At 43.7% G+C, this 14,984-nt stretch overlaps 1 protein-coding gene across 2 annotated transcripts in view; it reads left to right on the plus strand.

Moving 5' to 3' along the window:
* Positions 1 to 14,984, plus strand: part of SPPL2B (signal peptide peptidase like 2B) — a 109,411-nt gene that overhangs the window by 74,632 nt on the left and 19,795 nt on the right. For both annotated transcript variants that reach the window (XM_024216595.2, XM_024216596.1), the window contains exons 5-12: positions 3,049 to 3,188; positions 3,989 to 4,131; positions 7,920 to 8,016; positions 8,294 to 8,410; positions 11,220 to 11,301; positions 12,708 to 12,782; positions 12,917 to 12,979; positions 14,534 to 14,633. In XM_024216595.2, coding sequence (XP_024072363.1) covers positions 3,049 to 3,188; positions 3,989 to 4,131; positions 7,920 to 8,016; positions 8,294 to 8,410; positions 11,220 to 11,301; positions 12,708 to 12,782; positions 12,917 to 12,979; positions 14,534 to 14,633 — 817 coding nt within the window. The remainder of the gene's footprint in view (positions 1 to 3,048; positions 3,189 to 3,988; positions 4,132 to 7,919; positions 8,017 to 8,293; positions 8,411 to 11,219; positions 11,302 to 12,707; positions 12,783 to 12,916; positions 12,980 to 14,533; positions 14,634 to 14,984) is intronic.

Below are 14,984 nucleotides of genomic sequence, written 5' to 3' on the forward strand. Positions count from 1 at the left end.
TTGCATCTAGCATCCCACCCCTTGTTAAGGCTTTCTCCCTTATGCTCAGGGCCAGCTCTGGCTTTTTTGCCGCCCTAGGCAAAAAAGCCACTGGCCGCCCTCGCCCCCCCCCCCCCCCCCCCCCATTGCGGCAGGGGAGGGAGCCCAGCCGGGGCTCTCCGCTCTCCCCGGCGGCCAGAGCGCCGGGAGCAGGGCGGAGAGCACCCGGGGGCCAGAGCACCGGGAGGAGGGCGGAGAGCCCGGCCGGGGCTCTCCGCTCTCCCCGGCGGCGAGCCCGCCGCGGCTATCCGCTCTCCCCGGCGACCAGAGCGCCGGGGGGAGGGCGGCAAGCCCGCCGCAGCTCTCCGCTCTCCCCGACCAGCCGGAGCGCCGGGGGGAGGGCGGCGAGCCTGGCCGGGGCCCCGCTCTTCCCCAACCGGCCGGAGCGCTGGGGGGAGGGCGGCGAGCCCGCTGCAGCTCCGCTCTCCCCGGCGGCCGGAGCGCCGCGGGGAGGGCAGCGAGCCCAGTTGCGGCCCCGCTCTCGACCCGGAGCGCCCCACCGCGCTGCCCCCCTCCAGGCGCCGCCCCAAGCACATGCTTGGTGGGCTGGTGCCTGGAGCCGGCCATGCTTATGCTCATAAATATTGTGCAAAATACAGCATGCAGTTAGGCAAGTTGTTTTCTGCAACTTTCAATCTAGCCCATAAACAGCACCACCTTCTTTTCAGACAGCCAAATACACATTCCACTGTCATTCTGCAGCTACTGAGGCAATAGTTAAACAGTTCCTTCCTTCTGTCCAAGTGGCCTCTGAATGGCTTCTTTATCCAGGGAATCCGAGGTTAAGCCGTGTCTCCCAGGATAACCAGAACAATGTCCATACCATTAATGTCCATAGTGATCCTGGGGTAATAGTCTCCTTTATTCATTAAGGTAAATAGGGAGAGTTCCAAAAGAACCTGTGTTCATGGACTTTTCCAGATGCCTCTGCATTTATGTTTATGAACCTGTCATGGTGGTCACGCAGGCCTTGGAGCACCAAGGAGAAATACCCCTTTCTGTTTATAAGCACTGTGCGCTGGTGGGGGAGCCATCCAACCCCCCGTTCCGCACCCCCTTACCATGCCGCTCAGAGCACCAGGACTGGCATTCATGCTGCCCGGCCGGAGCCAGCCATGCCGCCGCACAGTCTAGAGCACTGGGGCAGGCCGGCGGCTCTCGCTGCCACACTGCCCGGCAGGAGCTCGCAGCCCCACCTCCCAGAGCACTGGCGGCATGGCGAGCTGAGGCTGCGGGGGAGGGGAGACAGCAGGGGAGGGGCCGGGGGCTAGCCTCCCTGGCTGGGAGCTCAAGGGTCAGGCAGGACAGTCCCGTGGTTTGCCCACCTCTGCGATAGGCACATGAGTCCCATCAATTGCCCCAGTACAATTTGTGAGCCACAAGAATGCAAAGCCATCAGTAATCTCCTAAGCATTACCAGACTTTATAACCAGTGCAACAGTACCTTAGGCATGGCATCACACACCTGCATGACAATGGCCTCAACAATTGGTCTCCCTATGCCAAATTGGTTGACTATGGACTGGTAACGTTCAGGGGTGGCCAACCTCCAGACAGAAAGGGTGACCCGCTTCTCAACAGCTATGGAGAGCTGAATGTTGGTATGCTGCCACTGCAGCTCCAGAGCAGTTCAGCACATATCTCAAAAAAGGTTGCTTTCACCATCCTGAAATTCTCTCACCACTGCTGGTCATCCCAGGTCTGGATCCTTTTCCACCAGTTGACTCTGGTTTCCTGAGCCCAGAAATGGTGCTACTCTGTGTGAAACTACTCCAGGAACAGCTCCTATAGTAGCAGTTGCTCAGTGTCTCCTTCATCCTCCTTTTTCCACCGCTGCTGCTGCTGCTGCAGCCACATCATCTGTTTGGTAGTGTGGCAGGTTAAGTCCAGAACGAAGCCCACTCAGCTCTGAGAGCACAAATAAAGTCAAACAGCCTCTGTGTATTCACGGTTGCCAACATAGCACCATGGTGCATTGTCGGGTCCATGCTGGCTGACAGCAATTTGAAACTGGCACTAGTCTGCCCAGAAAGAGAAGAAGCAAGGGATGGAGAGAGCACAATTATAGGATTTTTTAAATTTGATGCCAAGTCCCAGAATTCCACTGGCTTCTGCCTGGCTTCCACTATGCATCTGCAACACACAATGAGAAAAATCCCAGAATACACACTGCTTAGCAGTGAAGCAGAGGATCATGGGTATCTTCCCAGAATGCCACAAGGTTAGTATACAACAACACCCCACTACATGTATGCAATGATGCGAATTGAAAGAGGGCATAGCCATCCCATATGCACACCATTGGTATGGCTTACATAGTGCACGCCAACTAGTGCATGTCAACTTGGTGTGAAATAAACCCCCTATGCAGAGAAGGCCTCAGAGTGCTTTTGTAAAAAAAAAACCAAATAACATAACCTCTCTCAGCATAGCTTTGGGCCTTGTGTCTTATCGACTGCATCAAAAAACCAAAAGTCCTCTTCTAGTTCTTATCAAAGGGGCTTTCGGTCCTCTCTTCCTTGGGAATGTGCATAGAAGCTTTTATCTGGGTACAAGATTGTCATCATCAAGTTAATGGCATCTAAGGAGATTCTGCCAAAAGTTTGTTCTCTTTAAGGTCAGCAAGTTAACTTCTTTCAGAAATGTAGCCATCCTTAGCTACTCCACTCCTCTCTGGAGAATCTTACTTTTGGGGAGGAGGAGGCTAAGTAAGAAGAAATGAAGGATGGGAATTTTCAAAAGTACTCAGCGTTCCTCTAACTTTGAGGCAACTGAGTCAATGCAGAGCAGTTTTGAAAATCCCATCATGGTTCTCTTGGAGGACCTGGGTCATGTTGCTAAATGGTCAACTACAAACACGAGCTGTCATCATCAGTCTGAAGGCAGAACTGACAAAGCACTTTCACATAGATAGCACTAGAAATTATCTTACTGGGTTTAAAGAAATGGTTGATTCTGATGAGGCTGAAACACTATAAACAGTTTGTAATTTTCATGTTTCCATTACAGAGTTTTGGCAGATCAGTGAAGGTGGCAATGTATGCGCCAAATGAGCCTGTTCTTGACTATAACATGGTGATTATCTTTGTAATGGCTGTGGGCACTGTTGCAATTGGAGGCTATTGGGCAGGAAGCAGGGATGTGAAAAAGTAAGTAGAGCAAATTGAGTGCCATGTTGTGCAGATATTCTTGAGTTCTGTTAGGATTCAAAGAATGCTTAGCAAACATGATTCAGAGAAGCCCAAAGCAGCACTGCTCCAGCTGTTGGGGTGGCTGTGCCTGTGTATCTGAAATGGGAATACACTAAAGTGATCAATAGATGTGTGGGCAAGCCTAACAATGGCCTTTGGAGTTACTTCAATATCATTTGAATTTACGGTATTTTGGTACCTCAGTTTACAAGGAAAACATTTGGAGCATGTTTTTAAAATATTAAAAAGAAGAATCCAGCTGAAACCTTAGTCTTCCTATCTGGGCCTCTGTGAGGGTTCCTTTCAGCTTTTCTTGGTGTTTTTCAGTTCATAGAAAATATTTTAAATGACTTTTTTTTTCTTACTAGTATAATTTCATTTAGGGAGGGATTTATTTATCCACCCAATGATAATTTTAGTGCAAGAAATACAAAAAATATTTTTAATCAAATGTTGGCTAAAATGTGGATGTTTTGCAGCATGTTGAGCATCTTTTCATATTTTAAAATATTAAATATTTAATATTTTAAACACTATGTTCATTGAGACCTGTTGCTGAAATTTTACATATTCCCTTTCCTAAGAAGAAAAAGTGGTGCTCCATTGACTTCAGTAGGGCTCCATGCAGGCCCAGGTGTCGTCCCATTCTCATCATCTTCCTCCCATTGCCTCCTCTTCCTGTGCCGTGCACCATGAAGGATTAGAACCCTTGTCTATTCACTGCAGGATCGGATTATAGACATGCTGCTCTCTTTCAGGCGATACATGAAGCACAAACGAGATGACGGGGCAGAAAAACACGATGATGAAACAGTTGATGTCACTCCCATCATGATCTGTGTATTTGTGGTGATGTGCTGCTCTATGCTGGTCCTCCTTTATTTCTTCTATGACCACTTAGGTGCTTTTTTTATTATATTTCTATAAAATTGTCTTATTTTATACTATCGGACTATTCTCCCTTAAAGTGCATGCCTAGTTTGAAAAGTGATTGTAAAAATGGCTACCAATAAACCGGTTAGATTCTTTTGTTTGTTTAGAGTCTCATCTACTCATGCTTTTTACTATTTCTAGTAGCTCTGAAGGACTTGCACATTTCTTTGAGGGTGAACTGGATTCCCGTCTAGCTTGTGCATCGACAGGACTGTTAGTGAAGTTCCCATTGCAGGGCCAAATTCAGTTTTCAGTTATCCTTCTGTAGCCCCGTTGAAGTGAATGGGGTTGCACAGATGTAACTGGTGTCAGAATTTGGGTAGCCAAATCTTTGGTGGTGATGTCCAAGCTAGAAAAGAAACCATTACTCTCAAATCCCAGGTTTGTTTGTTTGTTTTTTGTCTTACAAACACACCAGGTTTTTCTCAGATTAGAAGTAAAAAAAAAAATCTCATTTTATTGATGTGTAATAGACATGAAACCTTGATATGCCATTTCTAGTCACTTCTCAGAGCAGAAATGCACGTCAGAGATAAGTCTCTGAATTAAAATGTTTAATGGCTACTGTAGTCTCTTCCTCAGCAGTGTTTGCTATTCCATCCCTATGGTCTTCAGCTTTGAATCCATGCCATCCAATGGTCAGAAAAGATTTGAGCTACAATGTTTCTGAGCTGAAAAGCAGAAACAAAAGCAGAAACATCCGTGTATGTTCCTTTCAGGAACATACATGGATGTAGATGTGTTAAATAATTTTATCTCACCAGCAAAAACCAGAGGGGAATTTTTTTCTCCTCTAAAGGAACATCATGAAGTAGTTAAGCCCAAAATGTAGAACAAAGACGTTTGCAACAGCAGGTTTTTTTAATATAATCTTGCATTTCATTTTTCTTTACTCCTGGGGGAATTCTGCGCCACTGCACGCACCCAGAATTCAATGTCCTCTTCAGATTTCTTTTCTTCCCCACAAACGACTTTCTGACGGGGAAGCAAGGAAAGCTGCAAAAGCGGTCACGCACTCCTCCCCGGCAGTGTGGGTGTGTTGTTTCAGGCTCCCAGAGTAGCCGGCAGAGAGGTAAATCACCGGGGGTGGAGGGCTGGGGACACCCCAGCCCGTGGCTCCTACCATGCGATGGGCTCAGCTGCTAGTCCCAGCTGAGCTGGGGGCAAGGAGGATGGGACTTCCTCTTCTCCTGCAGGAGGGGCTGGGGCCAGGGCCAGGGCCAGGTCAGACCCACCTGCAGAAACCTCCCCTGGCTGCAGGAAGACACAGACACAGACACAGACACACTCTCTCTCTCTCTCTCTCTCTCTCTCTCCCCCCCCCCCCCCCATTGCTCCTCAGTCATGGAGAGAGGGGTCACTCTTCGGGGAGCTGTGCCCCCATCCGTCCAACCCCTGTGCATCTGGAGTCCCCCACACCCAGACCCCCTCACAAAGCCTCATCTCCCCCACCCCCCCACCGCACCTGAACTCCCACCACACCAAGCCTCACTCCCTGAATGTGGAGCCCCCCTGCACTCAAACCCCCGGCCGAGCCCCACCTCTGCACCCAGACCACCCCCTGCTGAGCGTCCCACCCTGACGAGCCCCCCCTCGTACCTGGACCACCTCAACGAGCCCCCCACACCCAGCCCCCCACCCCACTGAGCCCCAACCAGTTGCACCTGGCCCCCACCCCACCAAGCCCCACTCCCCCAGCACATGGACCCCCACTGCTGAGCCCTCCACACCCAGACTCCCCTCTGAGCCCCATCCCCTCACACCCAGACCCCCCTACTGAGCCCTGACTACCTTCACCTGGACCTCCTACAGAGTCCCATTGCTTCTGCATCTAGAACTGTGCAGTGAGCCCTTGTGCATCCAGATCTACACCCAGACCCCCTACTGAGACCCCCGCACCCAGATTGCCCCACACAGAACCCTCTCAACACACACCTGGATCCCCCACACTAAGCCCCTCCACGCTTGGATCCTGCCGGGCACAGAGGGCAGGACCCCAGGGTGTTTCTGGAGTAGGCCCGGCCCTTGCACTGTGTCAGGGTCAGATGCAGCCTCAAGTTCATGTCCTGAGGGGGAAGGAGAAAGGGCTGCAGGGTGATCTCCCACCTCTCTACAGCCAGTGGCCTATGCTTCCCACTACCATGCTGGAGATCCACATTTATTTATTTATTAACAAATAAAATTTGCATAATTTTAAAATATTGTGCGTATAATGTTTAATTTTTTTGGTTTCGAATTTTAATTTTTTAGCATAGAATTCCCTTGGAGTACTTCTAGCACCTCAGTGAGAGGTGACTGGCTCTTCAGATGTGATCTTAAGGAAGCACTGAAACTTCCTACTTTCATAATAATCCTAGAAATGGAGATGGAAAAAGAACCACTGGGGTGTTTACACATCCTCCTCGTCAATACAAGCTTTCCAAGGATCATCATGTGCCAAGTCTGATCTACTAGTATCCTAGAGATTACATTTAAGAAGCCACATTATCCATCCTCAATTAAAAACTTAAGAAGCTCTATTTATTTAGCTTATCAAAGAGAGGCTTAAGAGATGATTTGGTCACAGTCTATAAATACCTACCAAGGGACAAGATTTCTGATCGTAGAGAGCTCTTTAATGTAGCAGACAAAAGCAGAACAAGATCCAGTGCCTGGAAGCTGAAGCTAAATAGATTTAGGAAAGAAATAAGGCATGATTTTTAAACATGGTAATTGGAACAATTTCGATAGGGACGTGGTGGATTCCCCATTGCTTGAAGTTTTTAATCAGGGTTCCAAAATATCTGCTCTAGCTTAACCACAAGTTCTAGGCTTGATGCAGGTATTGCTGGTGTTATGGAAGCATTCAGACTAGAGGATCATAATGGTCCTTTTTGGCCTTAAAATCTATGAATCCCCACTTATACGTGGAATTCAATGCCCCATGCTCTTGGTCTTGTCTGGAGAAGTCTGTGTAATTGAAATGTATAATCTGATTTCTGTTAGTTATTTTAATGTTGTTAAAACATGGAAAGCAGCATCAGATTTTATACATAATACACTTATCATGTAATTCAGAAAGTTACTGTTAAATTATATGATCACTTCAGAAAGGGACCTGGAAATGTAGCTTGAAAGTTTAATGCACTGAAATGAGCTCCAGCTAATAACCATTAAAGGCTTTGTAGAGCGATATGTTTTTATGCCCCATCTTTATGTAAGGAATGGAATAAGAAAATCCTGTTTTATCAACATATTAATAAAACTGATTAACAAAACCCCACATAGTGACCAGATGAATATGTGACCAGTAAAGTGGTAAATAGATGTCCATTTTTTGGTGTAATTTAATGACAGACCGCTAAATATTTGCAAGATACAGCTTGTTATCTATTAATAACTGCATGCAACAAAGTCTATTGCGTAAGAGCAAATGGGCAACTAATAGAGGATGAGCTAGATAGATTTCAACAATATTTGAGTAGTAAGAGACCTTGGGTGCAAACAGTAATACTTCAGAATCCCCTTGGGAGTTTAACCTTTTATCTATAAAACTGTAAACAACCTCTTCCCTGCCTCACCACTGGCTGTTGTGTTGCATGAACAAGTAACTTTTCATTTACCTGAATAATCCCACTAGATAGCAATGATGGCTTTTAATACACTTTTTAATATGGTTTTCTTTTCTCCAGTTTGGGGATATGGAGAGCCACATGGTTGAGATGTGAGGGACAGTGTCTGGTATCCTACCATCACTTATTAATTTTACTCTTTCAGTCTATGTTATTATAGGGATTTTCTGCCTGGCTGCCTCCATTGGTCTCTACAGTTGTCTGTCTCCCTTTGTAAGAAGATTCCCATTGGGGAAGTGCAGGTATTTGACCATTTGCATACTTTTTAAAGTAAAAAATGTGTTTCATGAAGTCTTAGAGTATGTGATGCTTCCCTTGGGTGTTAGGTCAGAGTTAGACTTGGATTGTTGCTGCATAATTAAAACGTTAAACTGAAAAAGGGTAATTGTGCCAAAAATCAGGAGCAGGTAGGAGTGGTTGTTTTCCAGTATGCCTATATGTTGTTCAAAGCTTTACCTAAAGTGCCCTTGATATTCCCTTTGTCTGTTAATGTTTACATGGTATCTTTTCCACTTTCAGAATCCCTGACAACAACTTGCCATATTTTCACAAGCGTCCGCAGGTCCGGATGTTGCTTCTGGCTGTGTTTTGTATCTCTATTAGTGTGGTTTGGGGAGTCTTCAGAAATGAAGATCAGTAAGTCCAGGCTTTACTTTCCACACTGAGTCACTGTAATACTGAATACTTTGTGTTGTCCACGAGAACAAGTTAACAGACCCCCTCAAAAGCCTGTGTTGATACTGCTCCAGAATTCAGGAAGGGAGGGGGGGCTGCAGAATTTAGGCAGGTAGAAATTGTCAACCACATCTTCCAGGAACTGAGTACTTCATCTCTGCACTGTACTCTGAGCCCACTGACCCTTGATTCATAAAGCTGCACCTGCTACCAAACCCAGGTTTTCATAGGCACAGCACATTGTGCTGCCACTGGGGTCCTGGGTGGTCTTACACTTTGCAGGGCCTCAGCCTTCCAGAATGGGAATGCAAATTAGGCCACGAGTTCCACTGCTGGGTGGAATCCTCCCCCTCCAGTCTCAGTGCTGGTCAGCGATATAGAACTGGCCCATGATTTGGATATGTGGTTCCAGGTGTTTGTTCAGAATGGTTCATCTGGGCTGTTGTTAAAACCATTACTCATTTGGTATAGATCACTTAACTACTAATTCTCCTTCGAGTTCTTGTCTGTATGCACATTTCACTAACAGTGCACATGTGCCTCATGCACTCAAGTTCAGAGTCTTTTGGCCAGCAGTATCTGTATGTTAGAACTCTGCAGTGGGACTGGGATCCCACGGGTCCCACAGGACCCACTACCATAATAGTGGGAGCGAGTAAAATGTACCTTTTTGTGGGCGGGTTTGAGTGGGCAAAAAAAACCAAACTGCTGTAATTTGTGGGAAAACACCAAATCTCTCGTCAGTTTACCATAAAAATAGTGTCTGAATTCCATTTATTTATATATATATATATATATATAATATATTTTAACCGACTGTTGGGGGGTTTTTTTGTTTTGTTTTCTTTTGTTTGGAAGTAACATGGGGGAATCTCTCTCTCTCTCTTGCTGGATTTGCGGGATCTAAGGTTTTTGCAGGTGGGAACAGCATAAAAGTGCAAGAAACAATGCAGGAATGGCTGGGAGTGGGTATTGCAGGGCGGGATGGGAATGGGATTAGGGGGTTGTACTAGCCAAGATGGGCAGGGATGGTGTCCCTAGCCTCTGTTTGCCAGAAGCTGGGAATGGGCGACGGGATGGATCACTTGATGATTACCTGTTCTGTTCATTCCCTCTGAAGCACCTGGCATTGGCCACTGTCGGAAGATAGGATACTGGGCTAGATGGACCTTTGGTCTGACCAAGTATGGCCGTTCTTATGTTATGTTCTAATAGCGTGCTGTAACATTTTTGTATTTTTATGTCTGATTTTGTAAGCAAGTAGTTTTTAAGTGAGGTGAAACTTGGGGTACGCAAGACAAATCAGACTCCTGAAAGGGGTACAGTAGTATGGAAAGATTGAGAGCCACTGAGTTAAAGCACTGCAGACCTTTATGGATATCTCTACACAGCAACTAGACACCGGCAGATGGCCTGTGCCAGCCAACTCGGGTTCACCAGGCACAGGCTGCGGGTCTGTTTCATTGCTATGTAGATTTCTGGGCTTGGGACATATGGTTGGTTTTTTTCCAAAGTAAAATTATTCTTGGCTACCTAGAAAATTGGAACGTTAACTGAACTGATACGATCAGATAAAATGAAAATATTTGGCCCTCTGTAAGAATATAAGCTTTTACAGCATGCAGAGGAGCCAAGATAAGCCCCAGTGTAACTCACCTAAATACAGATTGCTGTAGATAACAGTTCCTAGTCTTTTTAATAATGGCAAACTTTGGAGCAGTTCGTTTTAAATTATCCCAGTTAGTACATACAGCTGAACCTTAAAAATTGTTACTTAGCTAATTGACAGATCACATTAAGTCCCTCCACAAATACCCCGTGGTCTCTCCCTACTTCTCAGCAAATAGCAGATTGTTGTGATGAGGTGTCATGTTACTAAGAATTCAGTACTGAAGCACATTTATTGGTATTACTGCAAATAAATAAAGCTAAATTGTATCTGCCAAAATAAATGAACAAAGTACATTTTATAATACAATGTCCTTTTTATTCTCATGTTTGTTACTTCCTTGCTAATCCACAATAGGTCTGCAGATAAATTTGCAAAATTGAATTTGGATTAAATACACGCAGAAATATGAAAGGTTTTCCTAGATTGTATCAATATAAGTACATGAAATACCCCAACTTGACATCAGAAATGCATTTTAAATACATAGTATGATGTAGTAGCTCACTATATAAATTATAATTTCTCTTCAGTAGCACTGCAAACAGTAATATCTTTCACAAACACACTAACTTATTGAAAAGGTCTCAGTGATTAAAAACAGTGTACTGGCAATGAATGTTTAATAGTCTTTCTCAGTCTGTTTTGATGTCCAGGTTCTAGGCTGTTGACAGAAAGTGAAGGAGGGGTATGTGGGTAGAAGACAACCAGGGCCAGCTCTAGGCACCAGCATTCCAAGCGTGCTTTTTGCTTGGGGCGGCAAAAAACCTGGAGCTTGCCCTGAAGACAACTACAGAAGTTAACTGGTTTTCATAGACTTAATTGGCATGCACAAAATGCACCGTGTCTACTACAATTTTCCTTATTGTCATAACAGATAAGGCACTAGGTACTAAATTTTACATCTGTCTCAGTTTTTTAGCCTATTATGAAGGTTAATTCAAAAGAGAGAAAAAGACAACACTAATAATGTGTCTATGTAGCATGCGTTCTTTGCCCAAGTTGGTGGTAAGCAACTATTCCTAATGTGGTTGAGAGAGCCTGATTTGGATTGGCTCTTTTTGTGCCTCCTGCAGGAAAGTAACGTTCTTGTCTCTCTAGGTGGGCATGGGTTCTGCAAGATGCTCTGGGAATCGCCTTCTGCCTTTACATGTTGAAAACAATCCGCCTACCTACATTCAAGGTACGGAAACAGTGCAAGTGCCAAAATAAAGAACCTGCTCAGACATGGTGTGTAAAAGGGCAGTTTTTGATTACACACATTGATTTGGAAACACATTTCTGGTTTTAACTGGTGCTGTTCGTGGATTGGGGCAACATGGACAAAGAAATTTAAGAAATCAAATGGCTTGACATTCAGTAGAGAGCTAGCCGCTAACAGAAAATAGCCCCTATCTGAAAGTACCAACTACTATCATATAAGTGTGAGGTAAGACTTTGGGAAAGGGGTGCCCATGCAGGAATAGGACAAAGGGATAAGAACGAAATGTGCTTGTGCCCTCTCCACCATTGATGCAGTACTCCGCTTTAGACTCTTCCATAGCTTTCAGATTCATGGAGACAAAAAGACACTTGAAGGGCCAGAGTATTCATATTGGATCTTGGACTGGCCAAGTGCATAAGTGGAGTCAGATTTGTACCTGTTGAGGTTGCTGGATTATCTTTCTAGCCGGACATCTACAAATGTCTTGAATCTTGATGTCTGATCAGGATGGCCCTTTCCAGAGCCCCCAGCATAGTTCTTTACGCCTCAGACTGTTACACTTAGAAGAGCTTCTGAAGGAGAAAAAAAAAGCGAACCCATCGTTTCACGGTGCAGTCCCTCATGAATGTTCTTTAATTTTTGTAAAATTCATCATTAGAGCTTTCATTTGTCTATGAAGAGTTTGTTCCCATGATGCAGATTCCCTCGATGATATATCCCTGTTGTATTACACCTTTTTGTATTCTGGCAACATTCCCATTGTTTGGACTACATAAACAAACATGCAATAGGGGTGTGGAATGTGCTTTGGTTTTTATGGGTCCCACGTCTCTGAATTGGGTACTATCCCAGATCTTAACTTTCCTCTTCCTTTCAGTGGAATGTTTGTGTCCTCCAGCTGATCATTCTGGGTCAGACTGACCCCTCCATCTCTTACTGTAAGCAGCTGCCATAGCAGATTTTCTCACTGGGCTAGGAAGATGGGCAACTTGACTTTGTGCAAACTACTGTCGGAGGCCCAGCATGGATTTGCCAGAATAGTGTTATAGCTACTGCTGTCTAGCAGAATCTGTCCTCCAGAGCTTTCCCATAATTCCTAACAAATCAAAATTGCAGCATATTTAGACTTCATAGAGCAAGCATATTTCATGGCAGGAATTCTATTGGGAGGAAGTGTACAGTGTCATGTCTGAAGGATAACACAGTTATACATTGTGTGCAGGGGCATATGATATATTTGTGCAGAGTTGAATTCAGGGAAATACATGGGTATATTGAATAAATCTTGGAAACTGAATACTCTTGAACTGCTAACTGTAAATTTATTTCCATTAGCTAGCACAGAGTACATAAAATATCCACTGAAGCTCTCATCTTTCCCCCAGGGTTGCACCTTGCTCCTGATGGTTCTTTTTGTGTATGATGTGTTCTTCGTATTCATCACACCTTTTCTAACAAAGGTATGTACAGTGTGTCTCCAGTACTTGCTGTTCAGAATAGACTGTAACCCAACAGCATATTTCTATGTGTGTTCTTAGATTATCCAGACATGCTGACTGAAGTGCCGGTTTACAATTTCCCCTCTTTTCTTTAGACAGGGCAGAGTATAATGGTGGAGGTGGCCACAGGCCCGACTGACTCTGCCACTCATGAAAAGGTACTGTATGCATTTTGAAAATATGAGACTATCTACCAGCTATTAATCTCTGAGGCTTTCAACTTCTGAAAGGGTCAGACCACAAAGAGCTGCTGAAATGGCCTGGCACTTCTAGGGCTGCTAGTTTCAAAAGCATTTGGCGTGGAAATATAAAGCACTGCAGAGCTTCATGGGAATCCACAGCATTCTCAGAAGTAGAATTTTAAGTAACTTTCTGCAGTAGGTCCAATGCCGTCACATCTTCAATTGTAAGTTTTCAGTGCAGGGAAATTTATGTGCCACTTTATTTGCAAAGAACTGTGTAAACATCATAATGATTAATATTGTTAATATCTGCTGAGGTAGGTGTATTTCTTCCATTTCCGTGGTCAGAACAATATGCGCACTACCATGACATGAAAAAGCACAGTGTAGTAAGGAAGATATGGCTTTTGGTGTGCAGAGCAATGAGTGGCACAAGCTATTCATCACTTACATAGTCCATTTAAATAAAAATAATTTAAGTTTAAAAAAAAAAAAAAATCTTCAAGCAGTACATGTTTTTTTCCAAAGATTTTAAGAAAGTCACTGAACTGGTGGAAGTCACTGTCTAAGCACCTAGAATCAAAGTCTGTTGAAGTGCTCAACTAACTTTTGGGAGGAATAGTCTCCTCTGCGGGTGCAGAAGAGTGTTTCCTCATTTTGGTTTATTCAACTAGTTCAGTTCAATGACTAGTTAGTTCAAAGCTGAGAAACCAAATGAAAGTTGAAAAAGTAGGAAAGCTTGTTTTCTTTTTCCCATCTATGAATTAAAATAAGATGTAAGACAATGAGATCTCCTAGTTCTAAAATCTTGAAGAGACATGGTGACCAGAAACAACCAGTTTAGTTCACTAACTACAGATAATACTTCCTTTGTTTAATAAAAGAGTTAGTTTTAAATGCAAAACATGTTTTGTTAAGGAAAAAAAAGTAAGTTTATATATCCAGCACATTTGAGGTAGTTTTGTTTAACTAGGTAAAATATATTTTAAATGCTTGGTTTTTGGATTTTTAATTGAATTCCAGTTTCTACACAAATGTAGCTTGACACAAATTCCAAGTTTAAAAAAAAAATCATCTAGTAAATAAGAAGTGCATGATTCACCATTTTCTAGTATAATAATAAATGTAAAACTTAAGAATCTGAATAGATGAATGGGAAGCAATATAATTCTTAAATAAATGTATATAGCTACAATGTATCCTCCTGGTTAGCAAAAAATACCAAATTATATGAACCATTGAGAACCAACTTTTATTTAGGAAAATAATTACAAAATATAAATGTTCAGCAGGATTAAAATCAATGATTTAAAGCAAGATTTTCTGCTTGGTGATTTTAATCAGTCCACCCTGTTCAAGGGAGCTCAGTAAAATGAAAAATAACGCTCAGATAATACTCACTCATATATGCAGGTTTCATATGTTTAAAGTCTGCATACCCAGTATGACAAGACAGACATGTATTTGGTACTGTTAGTACATGGGTGAAACCTTTCTACTTTATAAAATATGTCTTCTCTCATTTCCAAGCTCCCCATGGTCCTGAAGGTTCCAAGACTGAACTTTTCACCATTGGCTCTTTGTGATAGGCCTTTTTCCCTCCTAGGATTTGGAGACATCTTAGTTCCAGGTATTTCTGATTGTTTGCCTAAGCAATATGATGCAAAGGGAAAAGTTCTTATTGACATATCTCCCTTCTCCCTCAGTTCTCACTCCCAAGTGGTAAATTTGACCTGACCTCTCCCAAGCTGGTGTATTCATAAACATATCCATTTTTCCTTTGGCTCTGCTCTGTTTGCTTTTCTTAATAGACAAGCTAAATGAGAAGAATCTACATGAATTTGGTGTTATGATGAGACTTGTGCATGCAGGGAAGTTAAGACATGTAAAGGGGTGCAGGCCGTGGTTGGCTTGTGTCCTGAAACATGAGCATTTATACTCTTAAATTTTGCATCCTAGCTAATGAAACTGGATGCTTTTA

Source organism: Terrapene carolina, unplaced genomic scaffold, assembly GCF_002925995.2.
Source record: "Terrapene carolina triunguis isolate 2854851 unplaced genomic scaffold, T_m_triunguis-2.0 Scaffold662, whole genome shotgun sequence".
Classification (NCBI taxonomy): domain Eukaryota; kingdom Metazoa; phylum Chordata; order Testudines; family Emydidae; genus Terrapene; species Terrapene triunguis.